This window comes from Rhinoderma darwinii, chromosome 2 (assembly GCF_050947455.1).
Source record: "Rhinoderma darwinii isolate aRhiDar2 chromosome 2, aRhiDar2.hap1, whole genome shotgun sequence".
Taxonomy (NCBI): Eukaryota; Metazoa; Chordata; class Amphibia; order Anura; family Rhinodermatidae; genus Rhinoderma; species Rhinoderma darwinii.
The window spans coordinates 72,279,334-72,307,253 of record NC_134688.1 but is presented as its reverse complement, the minus strand read 5'-3'; the positions used below and the strand labels follow the sequence as shown (position 1 = coordinate 72,307,253).

At 41.4% G+C, this 27,920-nt stretch overlaps 1 protein-coding gene across 1 annotated transcript in view; it reads right to left on the bottom strand.

Moving 5' to 3' along the window:
- Nucleotides 1-27,920, bottom strand: part of FREM2 (FRAS1 related extracellular matrix 2) — a 347,973-nt gene that overhangs the window by 41,855 nt on the left and 278,198 nt on the right. The window contains exons 11-15 of the mRNA XM_075851054.1: nt 4,273-4,422; nt 2,499-2,708; nt 1,926-2,123; nt 616-780; nt 352-534 (exon numbers count right to left, since the gene is read on the bottom strand). Of these exons, the coding sequence (XP_075707169.1) occupies nt 352-534; nt 616-780; nt 1,926-2,123; nt 2,499-2,708; nt 4,273-4,422 (906 nt within the window). The remainder of the gene's footprint in view (nt 1-351; nt 535-615; nt 781-1,925; nt 2,124-2,498; nt 2,709-4,272; nt 4,423-27,920) is intronic.

The window sequence follows — 27,920 nt, the reverse complement described above, 5'->3', positions numbered from 1 at the left end:
TTAGTGATAATAAATGCATCAATAATAAATATTATTATAAAGGATTTTAGACTTACATCTTCATCAATTAATTTAAACAATTGGAAAGGTAATAAAATATAATGAATGTAGCATTGCTTTATAATAAATTATATTTAATTGCTTATTATTAAGTGGGCAATCTTTAAAAATTAAAAATAAGAAAAAGAAAGATCAGCACTGTGCATTCCCAGACGTCCAGCGCACTGCTATCCTTTCTTGTGTGTTTCCTTGTTGCGTCATGAAATCAATATGCTCGTCATAGACAAATACCAGTGTGTTGCTATGTGGGCGACGTATTGGTCCGAAGTATATAAACAGAATGATGTGTACCTTCTGACACAGGGTTATAATCTTCTCCAGAGGTAGCAGAGCCATCTTTTGTGTGCACACGCACAATGGAGACCTTTGATGTGTCTCCCTGACGAACCACTGGAATTTTTACAACCACGATTTTCCCGGGTTCCTTCGGTTCGCTCACACTGAACTTGGTGTCGCCAAACTTTATTATTGCCTCTGAAAAATAAAAAGTTAACAAGTCAATTTTATTAGGCATGAACTCCATACATTACTTTTATTCGTTTCTAAGAACCTTACTGTCTGCATTATCTTTAATCTTTATTAAGGTCTCATTGAGTTCTCCTATGGAGGCTCCAAATGGAGATTCACTTTTCGGAGTTCCAAGGACAAGTCGCAACTCCTCTTCTTCTTCATGGATGGTATCGTCCATCAGTGTCACGGTGCAAGGACGTTCCGTCTCACCTTTAAAAACAACATGCAGTTTTGTCTATAGTAATGGAATGTAAACATATGAAAAGCTATACAGAGTTTAAAGCGAACGTTCTCCTTTAGTTATATTCTGACATGTCATGGAGACATAAGAAAAGACAGGGTTGTAGGGGTCTATGAGCTGGAGTCAATCAGCAGAATGAAGGGGCCTATGCTACTGAACGCCATGATCAGTTGTCTCCTACCGTCAAGATTTGTGTATGTCTTTCACGGAAATCAATAGACTGTAAGGCATATATACATATTGAAATTTCCATCCTAAAAAAATGAAAATCTGGTCTCCCACGTTCTATTGATCACTAAGGGTCTCTGAAACTAATACATATAGCAGAAAACTAACTTGAAGGGGTATCCCCAACTCAGACACCTATGGCATATCCATGGAATATGTAAAAAATGTCTTATAGATGCAGGTCCCACCTCTGGGACCCGTACCTATGTCAAGATCGGGGGTCCCCTGACCCTGTCTTGCTTGGTGAAGCGGCCACCGCATCCTGGCAGACATTGAATGGACAGGTGGGAACGCATGAGCAGTTCTCTTCATTCACTTCTATGGGAGTTACGGAAACAGCCCAGCAAGTGGCCTTGGCTATTTCTGTAACTCACATAGAAACTAATGGAGACACACACACATGCATGGCCACCTCTCTATTTATTCTCCGCCTGGATTCTTTCATTCAGCTGTTTTTATTTATATCTGTTATTGGAAAAGCTGAGTGACAGCAAATATGTCCACCATTACAGCTCCGATAGGGGATTTAAATCAGCTTTCCAAGACCCCTGAATGCCAGATCTTCTTGATCATTCAGTAATACATTCGCAGCTGTTGTACTGCTGTTCAGAAATTTAGAGAAGAATGTGACATCCCCCGTAGGAGCTGTAATGGTTGTCACCCAGTATTCTTAGAAATAACTATAAATAACAATTGATAGAAGACAACTGTAATAATTTTTATTTATGTATTTTAGGGAGGGGATGTTAATGTTAAATAGCAAACAGATACTAATATAACCTATAAATAATAAAATTCTAAGATATATTGACAAAGGTATTTTTTCATCACTTCTATTCTCAAGGTCAAAAGTATTGGAAAAATGTCAGAGCAGGATATACTGTACCAGGAAGAAATGTAATGATTGAACTATCTGTGTTTGGTCGTTCTTCAAAGTCCATCATCACTTGTGCAGATCCTTGTCGGGTGTAACAACGTACTGTAGACTTGTAGCGGACATCCCCACTTCTGTACACCATGGCTGTGATCTTCCCATCCTTCTCATACCCCATGTACATGGCATCTCTGAACTGAACTTTGGGTACTGTGAAGGATAAGCAAGTGCTTGTATAAATCCGATACACACACATTAGATCTTATTTGACAATGTGATTATGTGGAAAATATTGATTTACTATATCTCTTCATAATTGGTATTTAGTTTTGCATGCTCCTCTGCAAATAATTCCTAAAACAAAAGTATCATGCCACAATTACAAGAATACATTAACCAGGAGAATTCCACGTAGATGATGGCAGCTGTATGATCAGGGCTACGATATTGTTAGTGCTGACACTTAATGACCTCCAAAGTGCCAGTCAGGGGCAAGAATTGGCAAATCTCATCAAAGTCAGGAAGAAGGAAAAAAACAATACCGGATACAGGATTTCTCATATTAGGTATATAAATGTCACTTACAATCCGAAACTGTGTCATTGATGTACACTGTTGCTTTGCTAGGTTCCCCGAGGACAGCATTCATTGGCATACGCAGCACTAGTTCAAACGTCTCTATGCCCTCCAGCACCGGCTGGCCTAAGTCATCCAGAATGACCACACGGAAAGTTTGCATGTTGACGCCAGGAGCAAAATCCAGATTCCTACTGATACCTACATAGTCAATGCCAGCTGAGAAAAGAAATGCATTTTATTAATATATTTCCTCAAAGATCACATTCTGAATAATGTAAATAGATACAGATCTCCGAATACGTTCAAAAGAGATAATGGGAAAAAAAGGAACAAAATCAACAATATGAGTAGTTGTTACAATGACATAATTTAGAAGCCTAAAGACCAAAGCAGAAGCCATAGCAATAGGGAAAAACACCACAATCATTTTTTTTAAATAATAATCTAATGGATTTTTAGGCCAAGCTATGGAAATTCTACATCTTGCAGGTGAGTCCTTGTAATGATCCTGTACAGATCTTTGGAATCATAACTGAATCAAGGAGACACTACAGTGTAGATATCAGATTCCTTCTCTTCCCATGGCAGCCGGTTAATGAACATATAAGGGAGAATCACAATGTGAATCTCCAAGAAGGAGACAGTATCACAATCTTTCTTACGTACCAAATTCTGTGCTGATTAATTTCAGCAATATTCAGGCATAGCGCTCCATACCGCCCTCCCTCCCTCAGCTCCCATTCACACAATCATAGAGATAAACCATAAAATGATGGCTGCCTTCCGCCACCACTAGGGGGAGCTAACTGCATCTGGATTTATAGAGCTAGTATTGAAGTAAATAAGGAATGTATAAATATAAACGCAATGAGCTCCCCCTAATAGTGGCTGCAGGCAAAAAATACGGGGGAAATTTACTTAGACTGGTGTTTCATACGCCACTCTAAGAATAAACGCCGCTGGAGTAAGATGTTATACATTTTTAAAGTGGCGCACGCCTCTTAATACATCTGTTGCATCTTCGTTTGTCTGTGTGCCAGAGAGGGAAATATATGCCAGCTACGAGCTGGTGTAGTTCTGCTATAATTTACTCCAATTCATTCCAGTTATAGTGACTGTGCAGGGCACAGGTGGCCCCTCCACCTTCCACTATGCAAAACCCACACCTTTGAAAAGTGCTGGAGGCGGCTGAAAAAACAAAAAGCCACAATTTTTTACAACTAGTTCTTCCACAAGTTGCGACTTTTTAGACATTAGAAAACTAGCGTAGATTGCTTAATAACTTCCCCCTATGGCCGTGTGATAATAAAGCAGTTCAATGCCGGGTCGCTATCACCATTAGCCCTATAACAGTCATATGGTCTGCCCCTATGGTAAGTATGCCACTAGTTCTGTGGAATCTCGAGGGAGCAACATCAATACTGGATGCCCCTGGCGCTGTTATTAGACATCCATGAATTCTCTGCAACCATTTATTACACTCAATTACCAGTGGAGACAACGTGGTTATATGTAAAAATATCCACACGTTAGAATGTCTCAGACAGAAATTTAAGGGACGGATTTTCAGCTATTTATTCAGATATATATGTGGATATCAAGAACACCCAGGCACAAGCCCTATCCATTATTTTACTATCCAAGGATATAGTGCCAACCTATTCTGTGGCATTGCACTATGAACACACTCAGATCGGTCCCTCCACAAAATTAACATTACAATGAAATTTCTCTATATTAAACACGAATGCTGTGTAATATTTTCTCTGGCCTGACTCACCTAATGCTGACACTGGCTCCGTCTTTTGTGACCGCACTGTAACGGTGGCAGTTTTCGAGAGATCGGTGCCTGTCCTCCATACACGTACTTCTATGTATCCCGCACTTTCATCAACGTACAGTTCCACATCTCCAAAGTAAAAAGCCGGTTCTGGGAACGTATAAGTATATATAAGTATAACATATGCATATAATAATGTATGATACTAGTAATAAATATGAATTATCTTTGTAATGTAGATACAATCTGAACTAGTTAACAATCTATTAATAAAAATACGTAAAATAAAAGTAGTGTAAATAATAATTCATACATGAAAAGTAAATTTTATGGTCATGCTACAAGACAAAGTATTAATATGTCTTTTTATTACAACACCTTTTATATTTAAGTCGACCCGGCGATTAGCTGATTGCTGTGGGTCGGCTTAAGAAACCCCCAGTGATCAGCTCTGATCTGGTTTATAGAGGGGGTTCCTGATAAGGGGTCTCCCTCTATGACATCCATATCCCCTAATAGGAATATGCACAGGTCTTGTTTTTATGAGCATCTAATAGTCCAGAAATCCTGCTAGTTTGACATCCAAAACATATGATTGACGTGTAACTTTTATGCAGCCATTTCTACACCAGTGGTGGAGACCAAAACCAGCCAGTTGTTGAGATCAGTGGCGGTCCCTCTGATCATTGTTTATGAAATTACTTTTTCACATGTCTTTAGACACTTTGGTGAGAAAACCCCTTAGTAGCCACATTTAAAGTTCCCATGAAGAATTGACATCAGACAGAAGGGTAATGAGTTTCCCCATAACGCAGTTGGAGTTCCACCATACTTCTCAGATAAAAGTAGTAACAGTGCTGTGTAATCCTAGCTTTATGCTTTTATGTACACTTAGAACAAACTTTTACAATAAATTTGGAAAGTGATCAACATTGTAAATTCAATGACCCACATTTGCTAATGCTGTCTAATATTTAGACAGTGTAAACTTAGACCATGCAGGCACAAAATGCGCCAAATTTATCACATATGTATTGTATCCCAGAGCTGCACTCACAATACTTCTGCTGAGCTGTGCCAGGTTTTCGTGTGGAAAAGTGATGGAAATCATTAATAAATAAGTTGCCTAGTAAGCAAGAGTAAGTAGCGGCACTTGATAAATATGAGCAATTCTTTTTAATGCAATTACACCAGAAAATTGGCACCATGCATTGATAAAGATAACCCAATATGTATGTAAATGACATCTATATGTTAAGGGCTGCTCTATGTTAGCGGGTCTCTGCTCTCCCCAACAGAGGGGGAGGGGAGTACTCCAGGGGTTCAAGAGACAACCTAAATAATGGCACCCGATCATAGAAATGCTATGAAGATTTAAATGGGAAGATTTACTGTTTCTTGCAGTTTTTCTTATCCTTTTTTCATTCCTGCTTTATCAACATTCATCCGTTCCTATTGGTTTGTGCCAATTCTGAAGAGTATGTATATACAACCATGAGTGCATTATCTCAATACACTTAGAGAAACTGATGAATCAGTAAAACTTGGGAATTCCTGAAATGATTCATCCATCTTCAATGTCAGACTGAGAATGTAACCGCCAGGTTGAGTTCGATACAGATTTTATATCACAAATGAGCTGGTAATAACAAAAGAACAAACACATCATCATGGGGTTTACTTTGCCTTAATTATTGAGACAGAAAATTAAAAAATAAGGAAAATAAAGATACAATGCGCACGGAAATCTATGAAACAGAACTAAACTGAAGTCAATGGGGAATAACACAACAGAAATGCCATGGGTAAGTATAAATGCAGCATGCCATAGAAAAAGGTGCAGTGCTGTTCACTATACTGCAACTACAGAAAAAAACCAGAAGCGGCGGATCCAGAGGCGTAACTTAAAGCACCTGGGCCCCAATGCAAAATCGGAACCAATACCCCTCACCTACTGCCATTTATAATAATGGAGTCTTTTATTTGGCAGAGGGGCCTTTGTGTCCCCTTAAAGGCTACCTGTCGCCAGCATTTCACCTACTAAACTCTACTTACCCTTCGCTGGCCTCTGCTGTCAAAAGTTCATTACCGGTATCCCCTCTCCTAAACGCCTCCTCCGACCTAGATGTGATTGGTAACAGCTCGATCCTGCGTGTCAGAGACATGCAGGACCCGCTGAGACTGAACCTGTCAGTGCCGCTGAGCTGACGGATACAGGTTTCAGCGCACGATACAGCTGCTCAGTATACAGTATGCAATACAGCTGTATCTCAAAAAAGGAAATATATATTTCAAAAGGTGTACATAGCCCTTAAATATGAATACAGTATTAAACCCATCGGTTTTCCATCTAAAATTCCCTGAAACCCTGGAATTCCTCGGAACCTGTTGAGGGGTCCCCCAGAACACAGCAGCAGCAAACAGCGTGACCTGTGCCTTTTAGGGCTTGTCCACACGTAATGGAATTGCTGCAGAAAATGTCTGCAGCATTTCTGCTATTACTAGCAGACACTCCGCTGCGGAAAAACCGAACCATTTCCTGAGTTTTTTTCAAGCCTGTGAGATGGTGACATCTCCTCTGAAAAACGCAGCAATTCAGTCCTCATTCCACAGAAGGAATTGACATGCTGCGGAACTAAAAAAACAACACAGGTGAATTTCGGGACGGAAATTTTATGCAGCGTATGGATGAGATTTGTTAAATCTCACCAAATATGCTGCTACTTTATTCAGCTGCTTATTTTCTGTCCCCTATTCCGGACAGAAAATACACAGCAATTACGTTACGTGTGGACAAGCCCTGAGGCTTCATGCACACGACCGCGCCTGTAATTACAGCGGACAGCCGGCCGTTTTTACGGGCCGTGCTCCCATTATAAAGTATAGGAGCACGGTCCGTAAAATAACGGCACAGACACCCTCCCGTAGACATATGGGAAGGTGTCCGTTGGCCACAGAAATGAATGGGCCTGTAATTACGGGCGATTTTACGGTCGTGTGCATGGGGCCTTATAGTACAGATGGCAAACTGATCTCGGCCTCCTAAAAGATGCTCGGCAAAGCATCCAACATATCTCAGCCAAATTATAGCACTGGGCATAAACTGTAGAATACGATACCTACCCAACACCAAACTTCTTTGAAGAAGCAATAGTAGTAGGGGTTTCCCCATGGAAATAAGTTTGGGTATCATAGCCCCAAAAGAAATCATGGTGACCAAGACAGTGAGAAACGACATACATCTCACCAATGATGTGAGATCAATCGGGCTAATGTTTCTATGTCACATCAATGGACACAGGTACATACACACAGTAGGTCTCTATAGATGCATCCTGTGTCCATATATGAGATCTAAAAACACAGGTATTTACCTATATCTATGCTGAACAATGTTCAGTAAAATAAACGAAATGAAACTTTGCTCCACTAAAATTCCCATTCTCTCTGTTCTTCTTACGATCTACTGTAGATTAAAAGGGGTTAAACGATGCATTAAGGAGTTCTGAGTTAATAAACAGGACCCTCATCTAGTAGCCAGGGTAGGAAGGGAATACAATGAGCGTCTCTTGCGCTGGAGGACCCGTTACATCTGTACATTACACGAGCAGCCCTTTTATTACAATGGAAACTAAGAAACACATAATTTGTCATGTGGTGTCACTGCATGGGGAATAGAGAAACGCACTGCTTGCTGGGTTACAGGCGATATCTGTGGGACAACCTGTGACCAGATTATTGTCAGCGAATCCCCCTAATAAACAGAGATTGTCCAAAGCGGAACTTTAAGAATATGCTCACCATTCAGCACCAATTTATATCTTATACATGGATATAATCTATATAAAAAGTTGAATAATTTTATGGCCCCGTGCACACCGTGTTCGATCCGTGATATAAGAGTCCGCATGTGGGCCGCATGTCCCGGACTGAACACAGTGCAGGGAGCCGGGCTCCTAGCATCATACTTATCTATGACGCTAGGTGTCACTGCCTGTCCGCGGAACTACTGTCCCGTACTGAAAACATGATTACAGTATGGGACAGTTGTCCCGCAGCGAGGCAGTGACACTTAGCGTCATAGATAAGTATGATGCTAGGAGCCCGGCTCCCTGCACTGTGTTCGGTCCTGGACATGCGGCTGGCATGTGGACTGTATATCATGGACTGAACACGGTCGTGTGCATGGGGCCTATAAGTATACTGAGTTACCTATTTTGCACTAATCATGAGTCAAAGCCTGTCAGAGCAGCATTCATAGCATTCATAATTCTGCAAGAAATGCTTGAGGATTTCAACCATGAAGTCTAAACACTGTCAATGAAGCTCTGTGCTATAACACAGTAGAATATACAGTGGATATAAAAAGTCTACACACACCTGTTAAAATGCCAAGTTTCTGTTATGTAAAAAAAAAAACAGTACAAGATGTAGAATTTCAGAACTTTTTCCACCTTTAATGTGACCCATAATCTGTACAATTCCATTGAAAAACAAACGGAAATAATTTAGAGGGGAAAAATGAAAATAACAAAACTACAATAATGTGGTTGAATAAGTGTGAACACCCTCTTATAATTGGGGATGTGGTTGTGTTCAGAATTAGCCAATCACATTTAAACTCATGTTAAATAGTAGTCAGTACACAGCTGCGATTATTTAATGTGATTCTAAGTGACCCCATATAAAGTTCAGCTGTTCTATGAGGATTTTCCGGTCATTGTCTTTGTTGCATGTTACAGCAAAAGCCATGGTCCATGAAAAGTTTACAACACATTAAAGGGATCTGATTGTTGAAAGGCATCAGTCAGGAGAAGGGTACCAAAGAATTTCCAAGGTATTAGATATACCATGGAACACAGTGAAGACGGTTATCAAGAAGTGGATTGCATTTGGCACAACAGCGACATTACCAAGAACTGGACGTCCCTCAAAACTTGATGAAAAGACAAGACAAAAATTTATCCGGGAGCCTACCAAGAGGCCTACAGCAACATTAACTGGTTCCCGACCGCTGGCTGTGTTTTTACGGCCAGCGGTCAGGGTCCTTAAAACCCGAGCCATAGACTTTTTACGGCTCGGGTTTTAATTTGCTGCCCGCGCAATCGGGCAGCTGAACGTCGGGTCTCCGGCTGTCAGTGACTGCCGGGGACCCTGAGGAGAAGATAGAAGCACTGATGACTTGTACACAGCGCTCAACGAACGCTGTGTATAGGAATAGAGGCAGCGGCTGCGCCGCTGTCTCTATTCCTCCCGGTGTTCATGTGACTGGTCACATGATCGCCGTGTGCCGTTACTGAGAGACTGCTGCTGGGTCTTACAAGACCCAGCACAGCCCTATTAGTGACAATCGTCACTATTAGAGGGCTGATTTCCCCTGTAACAGGGGCTGCTGTTACAGTGGAAAAGTATGGTGTAAAAGAAAGAAAGAAAATATATAAAGTTCCCCAAAGGGCTTTTTTGACCTTTGAGGGACAGACCATAGTAATAAAAAAAATAGTAAAATCAAGTGCAAAAAAAAATTCATAATAAATACTGTGAGGGTTTAGCATCAGGAGAGGTGGGTACAGCGGTTTCTTAGTAGCCAGAGACAGGGACACCATGCATTAAAGTTCATAACAGGGCTTTGCCTGTGTTTTATTCTTGTCAAAGAAACAGCCTCTTGTACAACAAGGCAAAATACAAAATAAATCCTGCTCGGCTGAGCACTAACTAAACAAGATATTATCTAACTATACCAAGTGCCTTCCTACCAGGCACTGGACACAAAGTAACACAGGTCTTTTACTCACATAGAATACAGGCTACTCCAGACTTAGTAGTCTCCGGTCGGAGTCAGGGCTGAGACTGACACATACTGTGTCTGCACCTTTTTATACACAGGCTGCAGGTGCAGCTAATTGAGCAGCAGCCTTGTCCTACAAACAGAGATGGACTAGGGATTGGGGAACACGCCCTGCTCTTCCCCAATCCAACTCCAGGCCCTTTTTCCGGCTTTTCCTTAAGCCGAGATTGGAAAGCTAGAGCTTTCTATTGCAAAAAATACTCATTCCCTGGAGCCTAGGATACATATGACAGGATTCATGGGGAAATGTATCTTCCCTCAATGACTTTACCTGTCACTGTCTCACAATACACATAAAATACCCACCCCCCCAAAAAAAACGTTACCCCCGCCAATCATTTTTTTAACGCTAGCGCTGACCCAATTACCCTAATATAGACATGTAATATAATAACATTTACGGTAGACAATGACTATCACAAATAAAAGGTCTATTTTAGGGTAAAACTATGTTATTACCAAAAAAAAATAGCTGAAACGTAAAAAATCTTATTTTTTTACTATTATTTTCAAACTTTATGAATAAAAATTCTAAAATAGCAAAAAAGGTGTGTATAAAAACGATAAAAAAAGAAACCTGCATTGTCTACGGAAATGTCGCAATATTCACGTAGTTAGCCCAACAAATAAAAAAGTTATAGCCATTTAACTAACACGTGCTAAAAAGGGCTAAACGGTGTCCTGTCCTGAAGGCGCAAAATAGCCCGGTCCTGAACTGGTTAAAGGAGCTGCAGGACTATCTGCCAGGTACTGGTTGTGTAGTGCATGTGACAACAATCTCCCGTAATCTTCATATGTCTGGGCTGTGGGGTAGGGTGGCAAGACAGAAGGCTTTTCTAACAAAGAAAAACATCCAAGCCTGGCTATGTTTTGCAAAGAACTACATCAAGTCTGTCAAAAGCAAATCCATTGTGGATTTTGAAGATAAAGTGATGCAGAAATTCGCAGATGAAACTTGTATTCCTGCCGCGGATTGGGTATAAAATACCCCATTGAAAATGTTGGATTGTTTCAGGAGCTAAGCGCGGAATCTGTACCGAAATCCTGACAAAATCCACAATGATTGGAGTGACCTAACTAATGAAATGTATTTATAAACTTACTCAACTTTTTCAGTAGATTATTTCTATATGTAAACTGTGAAATGGTGATCAAAGGAGGACATTCCCTTTAGGTATATTGTTTAAATATGATTCAATTATAATTTTAGTTTCATGTTTTCATGCTCAATTTAATTCACTGAGCAGTGAGAAGTTCCCGGACTTCATTTCCATATAAAAATGCAACTAGATACACGGCACACCACAAGCGAAAGATAATATAAACTTACACGTGACAAGAAACACTAGTAACAGATGCAAGGAGAAGTTAAGCCAGCTGTTCTAATACTGTGTGTGCTGTTATATTTATACATCTCATTCATATTACACATATGACTGGAAGGACAACATTTCTGGGAGCAACTACAGAGCTGATAAAATGCGCCCCTCTTCCAGATGTCGCTAATGAATATTTATCACACTATCAAGTTTCTGATCTTTATACAAAATATAATATTAGACAAAGAGAACCCAGAAGACCATTCTTTAATTATTACTGCATTTATTTAAGGAACAAAGTTATGTAACAATCTCATCGCCCATAGGAAAAGCCAACTGACCCCTTAAAGGCTTTGGCCCCTGGAATCTCCACTGAGCAGCTGGTATCGCTGGAGGAAGGTTTCTTTAGCTATATATTTCCTCTGCAGTGGCCGCAACAGGCCAAATGTAGTATTACATGATGGTCATTTAAATCAATAGTTCTTACTTAGCGGTCCCGAGCAGCGGACCCCTCTATAACATCCATATGACCTAATGGGGCAGATTGAAAGTGATTATGAGACAAGCCATTTAAGCTTCAAGTGTACCTCCTTTTTGGATGTAGATTAAATTAGGAAGAACTTACAAAGAAGTTCCATTCTGTGATACAGTTATCAATAGCATTCTGCCCATTATTAAAGAGAATTTTCACCCTAAACTTAAAATATTAGTAAATCAGTTTTAAATATCGTAGATATTAAAAATTTTCTTGTTCCTTTGCAGCAGCGTTTTTAAAAATATATAACCTGCCATATTGGTTATGTTTTAAATTTGCTTCTAAACAGCTGACAACCAAATGTCACTTCGGTATTATTAACAGCAAATCCATGTAAGTGAGAATAGGTGAGAAATTGGCAAACAATATGGTGAGATGGAGGGGCTCCCTGTTGCAAATTTTGCAAAAATGGGCACTAGCATAGAAAAGAAAAATGGCAATATAATTATTACAGGCAGACCTCAAGTGTCCTGTCTTCCTAGCAATATTGTATCGTATGAAGGCTTATCCAGAGTGTTTGCTCAGACTTTAACCCGTACTTCAGTTTCAGAGCTAATTTCCTGAAAGCAGATTTAGCAGAGGGCAACGTATGAGCCACGATTAGTATAAAGTGGCATGGGTCACAAAGGGAATGTGACTTCACATGCGGCACATCTTTACCCTACTAAGCTGTCTGCGAGAAACAAGTTCATATATTAATGACCTTCCTTTAGAAATGAAGCTTTATAAGTATGTAAAGTAGATTTGCCGGAGAAGAGGAAAAGGAAAGACAGGCTTAAAGTAGAACCAATTAGTAAATTGAGAATGCCAGTGTTTTGTGTGGACTGTGCTAAAGAACCTAAATCTGCTCTTTGTTCGCTCATATCCTGCTCTTATTATTTTTGCAGTTACATCTCCTCTCCTGTACAGCACATAATCATAAAACAAACCTTTGCTTTCTTAAAGGTCACGGCTTGTTATGGGGATAAAACATCGGAAGCTTGGATTTACTTTGACAAAAATCAGCCGTAAATCTGCGTGGCTCCATATCTGTATATACCAGTATTTTCTCCCATGGTTTCTATATTGATGTCAGTTCAGGGATGAATGGAACTGTGTTCTTGTGTTACTTTTGGATCTACAGTCCTTTCTAGGGTTTTACTATAATATTGCCACCACTAATTGCAAAATGATTGGGAAACTTGGGGGAAATCCATTTTACTTACTCATCAGAGTCTTGGTTGTTTGTATTGTGATGCAACACCTGCAATTCCACACAAAGGATTTTGCCTGTATCCACTGGACAGAGAAATAAAAGGTTCAAAGGGTTGTCTAATTTTATAGAAGGGTCCCCTGATAATAGGTTGATCACTACTGGAGCCACCAGTGATCATCTGTAATCTGTGGAAGGCCCTGACAATAAGTGTTCTTTTGCCCTGCAGCATCACCACAGGAGAAATTAAGTATTACATAGGTTCCATTGAAATCAATGGACTATCCATGTAATGTACAAATGTGCCAGGTCCTCCAGAGCGAGATATGCTCTTTGCACCCATTCTCTGCCCTAGCTAGAAGATTAGGGTCCTAAATGGGGGCGTTCCCCCTCTATTAAATCAGAATGTCCTAAAAAGGTATTTATAAATGAGTTTCTTTATATGTATATACTAAACCATTTGAATATACAATCACTGACATAATCGTTCTTTCTATAAAGGGGAAATTAAGCCAAAACTATCTCCTGACATGTTGTAGATATACGCCATTCTGCCATAACATTAAAACCACTGACAGATGAAGTGAATAACATTGATAATCTTGTGGCAATAATGCCTGTCAAGCGGTTGGATATATTAGGCAGCAAGTGAACAGTCAGTTCTTGAAAATTGATGTGTTGGAGGCAGGAAATATGGGCAAGTGGTGTAAGGATCTGAAAAGGGCCTAGATGACTGGTTCAGAGCATCTCCAAAATGTCAGGTCTTATGGGGTGTTTCTTGTATACAGTAGTTAGTGCCTACCAAAAGTGGACAAAGGAAGGATAACCAGTGAATCGGCAAAAGGGTCATAGGCCCCCGAGGCTCAATGATGCTCATGGAGAGTGAAGGCTAGCCCGTCTGGTCCGATCCCAGAGAAGAGTTACTGTAGTACAAATTGCTGAAAAGGTTACTGCAGGCTATGATACAAAGGTGTCAGAACACAAAGTGCATTGCAGCTTGCCATGTTTAGGGCTGCATAGCCACAGACCGGTCAGAGTGCCTAGGCTGACCCATGTCCACAGCTGGAAGCAGATACAATGGGCACATGTGTATCAGAACTGGATCATGGAGCAATGGAAGAAGGTGTCTTGCTGTGATGAATCACATTTTCTTTTAGATCATGTGGACAGCCGGGTGCATCGCTTACCTCGGGAAGAGATGGGACCAGGAAAAAGGCGAACCGGCGGAGGCAGTGCGATGCTCTGGGCAATATAGTTTTGGGACTTTGCAGAGTCTGAACTCACAGACTCCATTAATCTTTATTTGTATAGCTCCAAGATATTTGTACACAGAATCTATCCAGCGCCTGTCCCTACTGGCAGGTACAGTCTAATCTCCCTAACTGAGACACACACTCTAGGGTCAATTTCAATGTAATCCTAATTGTAAACATACGAAAGCAAAAATTGTTAAAAAGTTAAACTTAAAAAAAATAAAAATAATTTAAATACTACATACTAAAGTACTTGGATTTGAAGCCTTTTTAAAAAAAAACAAACAAACAATTGCTGTCAATGTCTGCAGTAGTAGACATATAAGTAGTAGTATATTGACTACACAGTGCATTGAACATTATATACATTACATTTTACACTTTACGTACTGTTAACTTCTTGATTGTGGCTATGGAGCTTCGGCAGTCACTACTAAGTTCATCTTAGAAGGTCTTCAGACTGGGTCCTCTTAACCCAATTAAAGTCCTGGAGATATTACCAAACTAAGCATGCATAACATTGCTACTCCTGAAAAGATATCTTGGCACATTAAGCTTCCACATTCCTGAGAAATTAAAGCAAGACAAAGCCACAGTCAACCTCCCATGATGAGCAGCCTGAAATAAGCGGTGAATACCTAGAAAATACTGAATGTGATGGTTTAGACCAGACTTCAAATGCGATTCCACCCAGGTCTGTAAATCCTACTAAACAGTCTGTACCGTCAGTAGGCGCAGAATGCTCAATCTTTATGTTTTCATAAAGGAGTCCATTTCTAGTATACACCACCATTATTTCATTGACGGACACTCCCCTATGGCTATTTAAAATGTCACCTGAAAATACATTTATTATGGATTTAATATTTGCTATGAAATGTAATATGAGCTTATATCTTCTGCAGAATGTGGTAATTGTAATTAGCTACAGAACTCATACCCCTAAACTCTTTTCAGGACACACAGATTTAGAATGACCTGAAATAAAACATTTACCAATTTGCAAACAATTGAATGTAGAAAGTTAATGAAAATCCTTCTCCTTTGTCCAGGCCGCGCGGCACAGAATGATGTATTGAGGGTCATTATAGGAGTGGGGCTGTAGTCAGTGAGTGAAAGGATTCTGTAATGATGCCAATGTGGTTTTGTTTGATGTGGTTTAACTTCGCTTCTGAGATCTGAGCGGTGATCTTAGCACCTTTCATCTTTTATTCATCGTTCAATTAGAAATAACATTAATCTTGCTATATATGTTTCCAGGTTGAGGGAATTTCTTGTCAATTAGATTTTGTAAGTTGACACAACTCAAAGCTCTAACCAACAAGTCTATAGTGCTGTAATACCACACCTTAGGCAGCATGAAGCGCTATTTTTCCCGTCAAAACAACGAAAACTGTAGCAGAATCCAACGTACCCCAGTCTTACATTTATAATTTCCAGCAATAAAATGTTTTCAACCTATGTAACTATGTATTTACTGGCCAGATTTATTCCTGGGAACAGCTAGTTCCTATATTATGGCAGCTCACAATTCAAATGTGTATGTATCACATAGGGCTCTTATATACTGTAGAGCCCACGAAGAAGACCTGATACAGATTGGCTCCATGACCACTGTACACACTGGGCCCCTCTCAACAGGAAATTTAATTGAAGGAAACTATGGGATCAGTCAGGGTCGTACACAGAAATAATAAGGCCCTATAGCAAAACTCAGAATGTGCCCCACCCCCCACTGAGAGCTTCAACAAATGTACAAATTTGTTATTAAAGGGGTATTCCCAGTTTAGACATTGATCACATATTCGCAGGATATTCCATAAATGTCTGATGGATGCTGGTCCCAGCTCTAGGACCCGCACCTATATTGAGAACGGGGTTCCTCTCTGGTGAGTAAACCTAAAAGAAAGAAGAGAAAAAACCACGACGCCACATGGTGAAGATCACAAGGATGATAAAGGTTGATGAACAGTGGTAGAAATTGTGCTCACCTATTAAGGTTGTGCAAGGGTAGGCACAACTCTACTGTAGACAAGGTAATAATTTATGATGAAGCTGCAGCTAGGTCCAAACCAGTAACACACACAGCCTGAGGAAGACGCTGGTGCAGCGTCGAAACGCGTAGCCTAATAAATCATTTATTATAATATACGTCCTTCCCCTGGATTTGCCTTGATGATAGCAGCGCTGTATTTGGTTCAGCTTTTCCTTTTTTATATATGTCTATGCTGAGTACTCCACTAAGCTCAGTTTTGTCATCAGTTTCCCTGCTGTGTTTATTGAACTTCACTGGATGTAAAAGATACTGGGGGTAGGACAACCGAAACTGAAGACAACTGAAACTGAAGGGGTGCAACACCTGCCAGAGCGTGCAGCCCATTTGTTCTAGTGATTGGTAGTGGTTTTATCTCATGCACAACTACTTAGAACATTTTCTGACATTTTTCAATGGCATGTGAAAAGATATTCTAAGGGGGATGTATCCTTTAATGGGGATATTTAAAAAAGACAGCCCCTTTTCAGATGAATGTACTGCAAGTCCAGCTGCTCAGATCCCTGGAAAACAGATGATTTTCTGAGGGAAGTTTCCATCGGCTATACATTAGCAGTGGAAATTTATTATTACATGCTGGCCATTGAAATGAATGGCCGCCCATTTAACACATAAACATCTGAGTGCGTCAGAGCCACTGTTTGCTTGTGGCTCTCTGCTTTTGCTCATAGAGGGGGGGTTCCAAATAGGGCACCCCCCTATGACACCCTGACCCCCATTTAGCCTAGCAGGACATATGAACAGATGTTGTCTTTGCGAGACAAACCCTTCAAAGCAGGGGTGGGTAACTTGCGGCAGAAATCTACTGTAATAATACAGACGGATCTTAAAGAGAACCTTTCACCTACCCATACATGTGCAGCTGAGTTCAGCATGTAATAGGCAGGGCTGCACAAACATCTGATATTAATGTATTTTTTTTCCCCACAAAACAGAAGCTACCCTGTTTAGGCCATACACTGTACTTTCACATGATTCAGATTTTTTTTCCCAAATATACGTATGTTCCAATCACAATGCACGTGTGCAAAAGACATGGAGCAGAAATACAGCATATTTTCATTGAAAAACTAAGGCTCTATTCACACTGTGATATGCCACTGTAGGCTTCCATTGTAAAAAACCAAACCTTATACCGCACAGTTTCCATTATTTTACCGGATACCTCTGTATAGGAAAGCTCAGCAGACTACACATTCCTATTCAGTGAAGAAAAAAGTATACCGACGTGTACCAGCCCGATGAATGCCTAAATCACACTCTTTTGGCATCCATCGGGTAAATGGGACCTATGTTCGGTGTATGCACTGGGAACTTTCTCAGTGCATACGGCAAACTGATCCTGAAAACGCAGTGTGAATTGAGCCTAATTTGTTTGAGTGGAGAAGGGAAGAATGTGTCAGTCAGCATCGTAACAAATAAAAACAAAGGTTTCTTGTGGACTATTGTGATAACAATTAGGCTGCTATAGTCCAAAACTTGTGGACTGAAGTGTCCTAATTCTTGAACTAAGACATCAGTGATCTACTCAGGACCTCTCAAAAATCTACCAGAAGATCTTGATCTACCTAGGCTTTAAAGCTACAGCAACACATCGTGGTTGTGTCATACTGCAGTGAATTTACATCCCTGCTCTCTTCAAACTACTTCCAGTTTTGGGAAAAGAACTCCAGCAGCAAAAGCGCCACCCCACGTCTGCCTGTTTGTGACCCCGGATCACAAAAGATGGGGTCTGCAGTGTTCAAGACATTCGAGCTAGGACAACATTAATTGCATTGTAACTGCACATATTGTAAGCGATCTTTTAGGAATATGAAAGTATATATCTCTTTTAGGTTTGCTATAAACACAGTTTATTTGGCTGTTTTACTATCACGTTATAATTGACAGTAATAAAGGAGAGATAATAAATATAATGATTTTGAAAAGAACAAAGATTATTCGCTTCTGAAAATTGCCCATTGGCATGTGCACACTGTACTTATACTGTACTTAGCAACTCTATACTTATTTATAACGAAGATACCATAATTACCGAGATAAAAGGTTATTTCTCCCGTCTTCTCTAGAAAATACCAATAAAACTACCACAATTCCAGTGAAGAGAACTCATCCCGTAGTAATAGGATGTCTTAGAGTTTAAAGTATCAGTTAAAAGTATTTAAAAAGTTATGGCGCTTTCTCCAATATGATTATAATACATTGTGATTTATGTAGCAGAGAACTTGTACCGTCATTCAGTTATTATTTCTCGTTATGTTACTGTTATCTGGAACATCCATGGCCGCGGACCGCCAGGTTTACTCACCCCCTGACGGCTGTAGCCATGGTTCAGTGAGCGCTGGCCCTCATCTCCTCCTCAGGAGACGCTAGCGCTCACTTCCGCTTCGCTCTGCTGTGTCCCGTAGGGTGCGCGCGCTCGTGCCTGGTCTTAAAGGGCCAGCACGCGCACCTGAATCTGTTGTTAATTAGCCCATGTTCCTGGACTATAAGAAGGGCTCTGCCCTTTTCTGGCTTGCCTGAGTTTTGTTGTCGTTACCTATGCTCGGCTATTCAAATGGTTTCTGAAGTGTCTTCCAGTTCCCAGTGTTCCCGTTCCTGCTACCTGTAACCTGTATCCCGTGTTATTCTGGTCCAAGTGCCGCATAGTATTGGAGTCGTGCTGCGCTGAGTCTTCGCCTTCTCCGCTACACCAAGCCTGGTGCCTGCCTGCTGCCAATGTCCCATCTGAGCCTGTCTAGCTGCTGTCTGAGATTTACCACAGGTACACCTATTGAACTATAGACTTTGTCCTGTGTCCGGTTGGCCAGCTGCCATTCCGTCAATTCGGTATGGCCCAGTGGGTCCACGTACCCTACGTGACAGTAAGCTCAGGCCATGGACCCTGCTGGTCCGCCTAAGGCTATGTCGTTGTCTCAAGCGATGCAAGCAGAGCTACGAGATCTGCGTTCATGACAAGACCAACTCCTCCTGGCAGTGAATTCCACTGCACAGCGGCTAGATGCACAAGATGCAGCCGCCTCAGCCCCTGTTGCGACTGATCCTCCTCCAATACCTCCTGTCAGCACCAGTGTTGATCCCTGATTCTCGCTACCACTAACACCTCGTTATAATAGAAACGCGAGTACCTGCAGAGGGTTTCTCAATGTGCCAGATCCACTTCTCTCTACATGCCAGAGCGTTTCCGTCTGATGGCACCAAGATTGCCTTTATTGTTTCTATCCTCACTGGCAGGGACCTAGTTTGGGCGAACCTGATCTGGGAACGACAGGGCCCTGAGACCCATGACTTCCAGGGATTCCTCCGGACATTTCATACCGTGTTTGAGGAACCTGGACGAATGTCGTCGGCTACGGCCTCCTTGTTGAACCTGCGCCAGAGGGACATCGCCGTGGGCGAGTACGCCATTCAATTCCACACCCTGGCAGGAGAGCTGTCCAGGAACGATGAGTCCCTAGTGGCTACATTCTGGCGGGGACTGTAGTCCGAGATCAAGGACGAACTGGCTGCTCGTGATCTGCCATCCGTCCTGGACGCCCTAATTTTGCTTGCCACCCGGGTTGATATGAGGCTCCGGGAACGATCCCAGGAGATTCGTGGGGAGAGAAGACTCCCGAGGCTAGCCCCCACTTTCCAGCAGTTTCCAGCACACTCACCAGGTGGTCCACCTGAGGAGCCCATGCAAGTAGACTGGCTTAAATTATCCGTTCAGGAGAAACAACGTAGACGCACCTCGGAACTTTGTCTTTATTGTGGCCTCGGGGGCCATGTAGTGCGTCTGTGCCCTCAGAAGCAAAAAATCCCCAATGCCTAGGATTGGTAGGGGAGACAACCCTAGGCGACACTGCACTGGATAGAGACTTTTCCTCTAAACTCTCCATCCCTGTCACTATTATGTCCGGCGAGAAGAACCACCAGGTCTCGGCCTATCTTGACTCTGGGTCGGTAGACAGTTTTATCCACAAGGATTTAGTGGACATCCTCCAGTTGCCCACTACCTCTCTGGAGAGGCCATTGATCATTGCCACGGTGAATGGACTACCTCTGCCAGACCCGATTAAAGCCGTGACCAAACCGCTGAGGTTCCAGGTAGGAGCTCATCATACCGAACTCATCTAATTTCTTGTTCTACCAAAGGCCATCAATCCTGTATTACCAGGTCTGCCCTGGCTCCGACTCCATGCCCTAGTTCTGGACTGGAATTCCGGTGTGGTTCTCGGGTGGGGTCCCAAGTGCCTCGACTGCTGCCTGGGGCAGATCCATCCAGGTCCCGTCTCCTCGTCCTCAGTCCTTGATGGGATTGCCTTCTCATTATGCCATGTTTTCGGATGTCTTCAGCAAGAAGGAGGCGGAGACGCTGCCTCCACACTGGGCGTATGACTGTCCTATTGAGCTTTTAAGGAGAATCTGGAGACGTTTCATATGGAAGTCCTCCTCCTTAGGTTTACTCACCCCCTAATGGCCGCAGCCGTGGTTCAGTGAGCGCTAGCCCGTATCCCCTCCTCAGGAGACGCCAACGCTCACTTCTGCTTCGCTCTGCTGTGTCCCGTAGGGTGCGCGCGCATGCTCGTGCCTGGTCTTAAAGGAGCAGCGCATGCACCTGAATCTGTTGTTAATTAGCCTATGATCCTGGACTATAAGAAGGGCTCTGCCCCTTTCTGCCTTGCCTGAGCTTTGTTGTTGTTACCTATGTTTGTCTTTGCAAATGGTTCCTTAAGTGTCTTCCAGTTCCCAGTGTTCCCTTTCCTGCTACCTGTAACTTGTATCCCGTGTTATCCTGGTCCAAGTGCCATATAGTATTGGAGTTGCGCTGTGCTGAGTCTTCGCCTGCTCCGCTACACCAGGCCTGCCGAAGGTTGCGAAACGCGCGTTGAGGTGCGTCCTCAGGGGAATACGCTCTTTTGCCATCATGTCCACCACAGGTAACTAACCTATTCAGGGAACGTTATTACTTTTGTATTGTTGGCCACTTCACTTCTGCATACTATGGTACAATAGGGAGGATAGTCCTAGGTTACTCCTGCCTTTGGTGGGTTTACTTAATATTTCTATAGTGATTGTGGCACAATCCTGTCCAGTGTGACCCTTATTCTACTGGGACTGTTTTCACGTATGTTTTTTTAATTGGTTTTTGTACTATGTCTGTCTAATTATTGTAGGGGGGTATCTCGTCCTCTGAGTGGGGACTAATAAAGTTTATATATTTCCCATACTTTTTGATTGATTGATTTATTTATTAGTTCATTAGACATATTGGTTCTGTCTGCTCCCTGCCTGCTGCCAAAATCCCATCGGAGCCTGTCTAGCTACTGTCTGAGAGTTAGCACAGGTACACCTATTGAACTATAGACTTTTTCCTGTATCCTGTTGGCCAGCTGCCATACCGTCAAGGCGGTACGGCCCAGTGGGTCCATGTACCCTACGTGACATTATCTATAGTGAGCTTTTACGATTTTGTTTTGTATTGTCTGTTGAAAAAGGTAATCCAAAATATAATGCTGGGTCCTCGTTGCCATTTTCCTTTCATAGGTAGCCAGAACAAGAATAAATAGATGTCACCAGGCCTTCTCAATATAAGTGGCAATGTTGGATCTTCCCAAAAGTGTGGAGTCATCTGTAGGTCTTTACTAAGCAGCATGTCAAACATAATCTGGGGACCTGCACAAAGTAACAAAGTTACCCATACTATGGTTTCTGACCAGTCCTGCGGACCATACAGCGACACACTATGGGCACTAAAGCTCTGGAAGCCATTTTGTGTCAACCATATGTGTTTTGTCTTCCCCGAACATAAATTAAGGAAAAAGAACTGCAAAACTTGATATCCATGGCTACAGGCGAAGGGAGGGTTTCTTCCATATTCGATCTGCTAGCTTAAAGGGACTGTGTCACCACCAAAAACCCACCTAAACTATTATAATCGGTTAATAGATTAAAAGAAGCCGATTCTGAATCTGTCATTTTTATCTTCCTACTCACTTGCATTCCCTCACTTTGAGCCTGCAAACAGGCTGTGCACTGCATGTGAAGGACAAGTCCTAGGAGTCCTCTCCATTATATCACCGAGCTTAGGAGTCCTCTCTATGCAACAGCATGCAGCGCACGGCCCGTTTGCAGGCTCAAAACGAGGAAATGTAAGTGAGTAGGAAGATAAAATTACAGATTTGTGCCTTTTAAGCTATTTACTGATAACTGTAGTTTAGAGAGGTTTTCGGAGGTGACAGGGTTTTTTAAGAGTACATCTAAAGGAATATACCATATTTTTTGGACTTCTAGACGCACTTTTTTTTGTCATAGTACAGGTAAAGAAATAAATACCCAAGGTCACCAAGCTCAACCCATTATTTTCCTGCTGTTGAAGGAAAAAAAATCCACGATTAATATGATTTGCTCATAATATTAATCGACAACAACTTTTTAGCCAGGATGAGCCTCGGTGAAGACCAGATCCCTGGAACAAATGTGTCTTAAGAAATAAAAATGAGAATGAGATTAGAAACTAGCTCTAAGTCTATATTCCTATATAGTACCTGACAATAGGAAAATACGAACGCACTGATAATGGCAAGTTCAAGGCAGATTGTCAACAATGCCATACCAGCAAAATTAGCCATACCAGCAACTAAAATCTCACCAAAGTGTCTGGTCTATGGCTTACCACTTTTGTGCCACACAATGGAAAACGTCTTCCCCTACAAATCCACCATATTAGGTGGTGATTGAGGTAAATTACCCCCCCCCCCCCAAAAAAAAATTGCAATGCACTGGTTTTTCTATTGGTAACCGAGTTGCACAAGCGCCGAAATCTTCTTTCAAGTAGTATAATTTTTTTTACCCAGAAGGCAGCTGTGAAGCTCCAAATATCCATGAAATGTGCACCCTGCTATTTCTGTTTGTACTATATATTTCTGATTTACCCTCCACTGAACTTGATCACATACTGGTAATAGGAGAGCCATGCGGAACAAATCTATTTATTGTTACTCTCCTGCTGACAGGATGAAGTTTCATCACTTCTAAGTTGAGTCTGACCCTCCACTGGATCCCTGATCTCCAATTAGCAAGACTAAAGTGAATTCCAGAATAAATGCTATAACTACACTTATATATGCTTGTTCTTTCATTAATATCTCACATGAAGTTATGTTAGATGATGTCCATTTTCCACGTGGGGTCAGAAAGGATTTTTATTTTTTTAGGGCAGATTGGCTATTGCTTTAGGCTTTTTCTTTTGCCATCCCCTGGATCAGGTGAAAAAAGTTCTAGGATTTCCCTCTCGCCCTTCCTTTCTTCCATGTCCTCTCTCCTCCCCTGTGCTATGTAACGCAGATGTGAATCGGCCCTAACATTTGAACGGTGTGGAGAGTTGTGGAGGGATGGGGGACCATCAAGAGAGGTTTTCTATAAATATTATATAAGGAAACGTCCTAACTCTCTAATATGATATTATTGGAACCACTCCCGTTACAAGTGGGTATGGAATGATCTAACCATAGCAGGCTAAAACAAATTCAAATTCCCCCTCCCTGCCCTGTAGTCATAGGTAGGCGTAAACCAGTACTGTTTGTATAACCCATATTCTCTCAATGCAATGTCATCAGCACAACACGAGGACCCCTGTCAGCATTGTATTATGAATGGTGCTGTATTCTGCTGTCAGTGCCTATGAGGAATTTGTAATTCTTCACAGCTCTGCAAGTTTTTATTATCGGACTGCTCCCACTTAAAAAAAAAGTGCTTTTCTAATAATAACATTATATTATATATAATCACTAAAGTAATTGTGGTGGTGGTGATTGTAGACACCCTGCCTGTTTTCATAGCCCATTGATAGATATAGAATACAGAACCCTATGGATGGGAGAGATGTCTCTGGAAGGGCGTATGTTAAAAAATAAAAACACAGCCCTTTAAACTGGACCTTAGAGAGAACTTTTCCTGCATCCTCATTTCTCTACTGTAATTCATTAGAAAAATAAATACTTGACAAATTATCATCGAAAAAAACCAATGATCCCCTAGTCTTTAACATAACTTTCTAAAAACATCGGCTATTATGATCCCTCCAATTTAAGCACGAAGTATGGAACACTATTTAATTATCTAGGAATTCATCCAAGTGGATTAAGGAACAGACATGATAAATGGATAAAAACAATCATCACCATGGGGCGAGTGAGTGCTTGAAAACATTGCAAAACTTAGCTCTCTCCTTCAGAAGTTCTTACTTTTTAAAAGGGTGTGTAAGAAACACTGCTGGTGCGTCTGCTTAACGTCATAATAAAAATGTACATTGATATACAAAACTCCCTACAAGTTACTGAACCGTCCTTGTATGGTCCTACTAGAATGTATAGGGTAGATACTGGGCATTAGCGATTGTAAGCTCTTATGGGAAGGCTCTCTACTACTCTCCCCTATCTCGCTCTGTCACAGGCTATGTACACCTTTGAAAACATTGTTTTTTTAATAAAAATGTTTTTTAATAAAACTTATTTTTACTTTTTGAGATACAGCTGCTTTGCAACCTGTATACAGAGCAGTTATATATTGCGCCGAGACCTGAATCCGTCAGGTCAGCAGCTCTGACGGGTTCAGTAAAAAGGGGGTACAAGTAGGATCCACCCGTTATCGATCACATCTAAGTTATGAACTTGTGATCGATAACAGGTGGATCCTGCTTCTCTCCAGCTGACACTAAAACCGTCAGTGCCACTGACCTGACGGATACAGGTTTCAGTGCTAGATACAGCTGCTCTGTATACAGGATACAAAGCAGCTGTATCTCAAAAAGTAAAAATTATTTTTAATAAAATGTAATTACAAAGATTCACCAATCACACTGATACACAAATGTTTTCAAATGTTTACATAGCCTTTAAATTTGTTCTGAACTGGGGAGCACCTGATTTTTCTTAACCAGGACAGCATTACAGAGTGGTTTATACGTTAGCAACAAAAAAAAAATAAAAATCAAATCTGTATCTCTGAAGTAATACTGCCTAAAAGTGTTTATATACAATCTTGGACATTTAAGCCTACTTACTAATTTTTAATGGATTTTGTAATCTGAAGGGGAAATGTGCTTAATAATTATACATTAAGAAAATTCACATATATTAATGTATATAGATAGTTACAGTTCATTTCAACCCACCCACCCTAAGGCCCCATGCACACAAACGTAAAAACGCCCGTAATTACGGGCCCATAGACTTCTATTGGCCACGGGTACCTCCCCGTATGCTTACGGGAAGGTGCCCGGGCCATTAAAAAATATAGAACATGTCCTATTTCAGGCCGTAATTACGGCACGGGCAGCCCATAGAAGTCTATGGGGCACCCGTAATTACGGGTGACTACGTGTGTGCACCCGTAATTACGGGAGCGTTGATAGGCGGCGTCAGGGGATAGTCACTGTCCAGGGTGCTGAAAGAGTTAAACGATCGTCAGTAACTCTTTCAGCACCCTGGACAGTGCTACCGATCACAATATAGATCAACGTGTGTAAAAAAAAAAAAAAAAAAGACATTCATACTTACCCAGAACTCCCTGCTTCTTCCTCCAGTCCGGCCTCCTGGGATAACGTTTCAGCCCATGTGACCGCTGCAGCCAATCACAGGCTGCAGCGGTCACATGGACTGCCGCGTCATCCAGGGAGGTCAGGCTGGATGTCGAAAGAGGGACGCGTCACCAAGACAAAGGCCGGGTAAGTATGAATTTCTTTTACTGCGGAAATGGCTGCCCCTTCTCTTTATCCTGCACTGATAGAGAGAAGGGGCTGCCGATTAGTGCAGTGCAATTTTGCAGCGAAAACGTGCCCGTAAATACGGGTGGAATACTGGTGACACTGGACCCGTATTTACGCCAGTATTTACGGAAGGGAAAAAATACGTTTGTGTGCATAGGGCCTTACAGTGATTAAAGGGGTTGTCTGGTTTCAGCAAATAATGTTATTTTTTTGCTATAATCAAAAGTTATACAATTTTCCAATGTACTTTCCATATTAATTCCTCATGGTTTTCAATGTCTCTGCTTGTTGTTATTCAGTAGGAAAATTCATTGTTTACTTCCAGTGGATAAAATTCTGTCCATGGTCATGTGATGAATACACAGGTGAACGGCTCGTTACAGTTACAGTATGTGTGTCAGAGCTGTGTCTTCTTACGATCCCGGCCCTGTGTGTCCATCACATGACCCTGGACAGAATTCATCTACTGGAAGTAAACAATGAATGTTCCTACTGAATAACAACAAGCAGGGATCTTGAAAACTGTAAGGAATTACATTAGAAAATTGTATAATTTTTAATTATACAAACAATAATAATAATTTGCTGAAACCAGACAACCCCTTTAAGGCTTTTTTATGTGGCATATATTTTATACTCTTTATTAACATTAAGGGTAACGTTTCTATTTAAAAATTCAAGGGTTTACGGAGCAGGTCCTTCTGATCAAGAAGGGGGTATTGTATTGGTGGCTAATCTCTTTTAAACTGGTGAGCTTAAAAATTGTGGTTCTTTACAGCAGGAGTTTAAGGTGGGGCCGCAACACTTTTTATTTTATTTTCAATTTACATACGCTCGGGCGCTAATGGACAATAAATGGAGGTTCATAATTAGACCCTCAGATTGCTGATGTGCTGCTATACAGCAAAAAGAGGAAGGGAATAATTTCAAAACGATAAAAGTTTATCTTAGTCAACGGGTCTTTTGGGGACACTATTAAATCTCAATTAAAATGGACACAGGAGGTGGGAGACGGTATGAATCTTCACTGGCCATATAGATATATACGAGGAAATGAATACATTTCACTGAATCATAATCATAGATTCTCTTAATTTTTGTTTGTTAATCAAGCTTTTTTTTTTTTACCTAAATCTCTCTGTGTTATGGGATGTCGTGCCTCTTCCTTGTGTTTGAGGTGCAATGCCCCTGATATGGACCTTGTGCACTTGGCGTGGCGCTGCCTTAATATACGCCTTTACTGGACTCAAGATTTTACTTTTTTTAAATTTCACATTTTGGTTGAACTTAAGCTGTGGCCTCGCCCATTACTCACAGGAGATCCAGGTTCATGCCAAACCATTTCTGGTCTTGATTCGGAAATACTGTTTACAGCCAGACTGGAGATTTTGGATATCACGTCGGATTCCCACTGCGGTAGGTTGGAAAGCCTAGATGTACAGTACCCTTTTACTTGAAAAGTCACATTTTATTATATACGGAGGTCTGTCTAATTTCCTTGGAAAATGGAAGTGGTGGATTGATAACTTTGTTCCTAGCAATAGAAATATTATACTAGAATGCAATTAAAAACGAATGTTTTTTTTCTCCCTCTCTTCTTCGGATTTGACTTGCGAGCGTTAACACGCGTGGCTACCGAGCCTACTTCTCGAAGGGTGGGGGGTGGGTAGGGGGCATATGTTATACTTACTGCTTCTGTT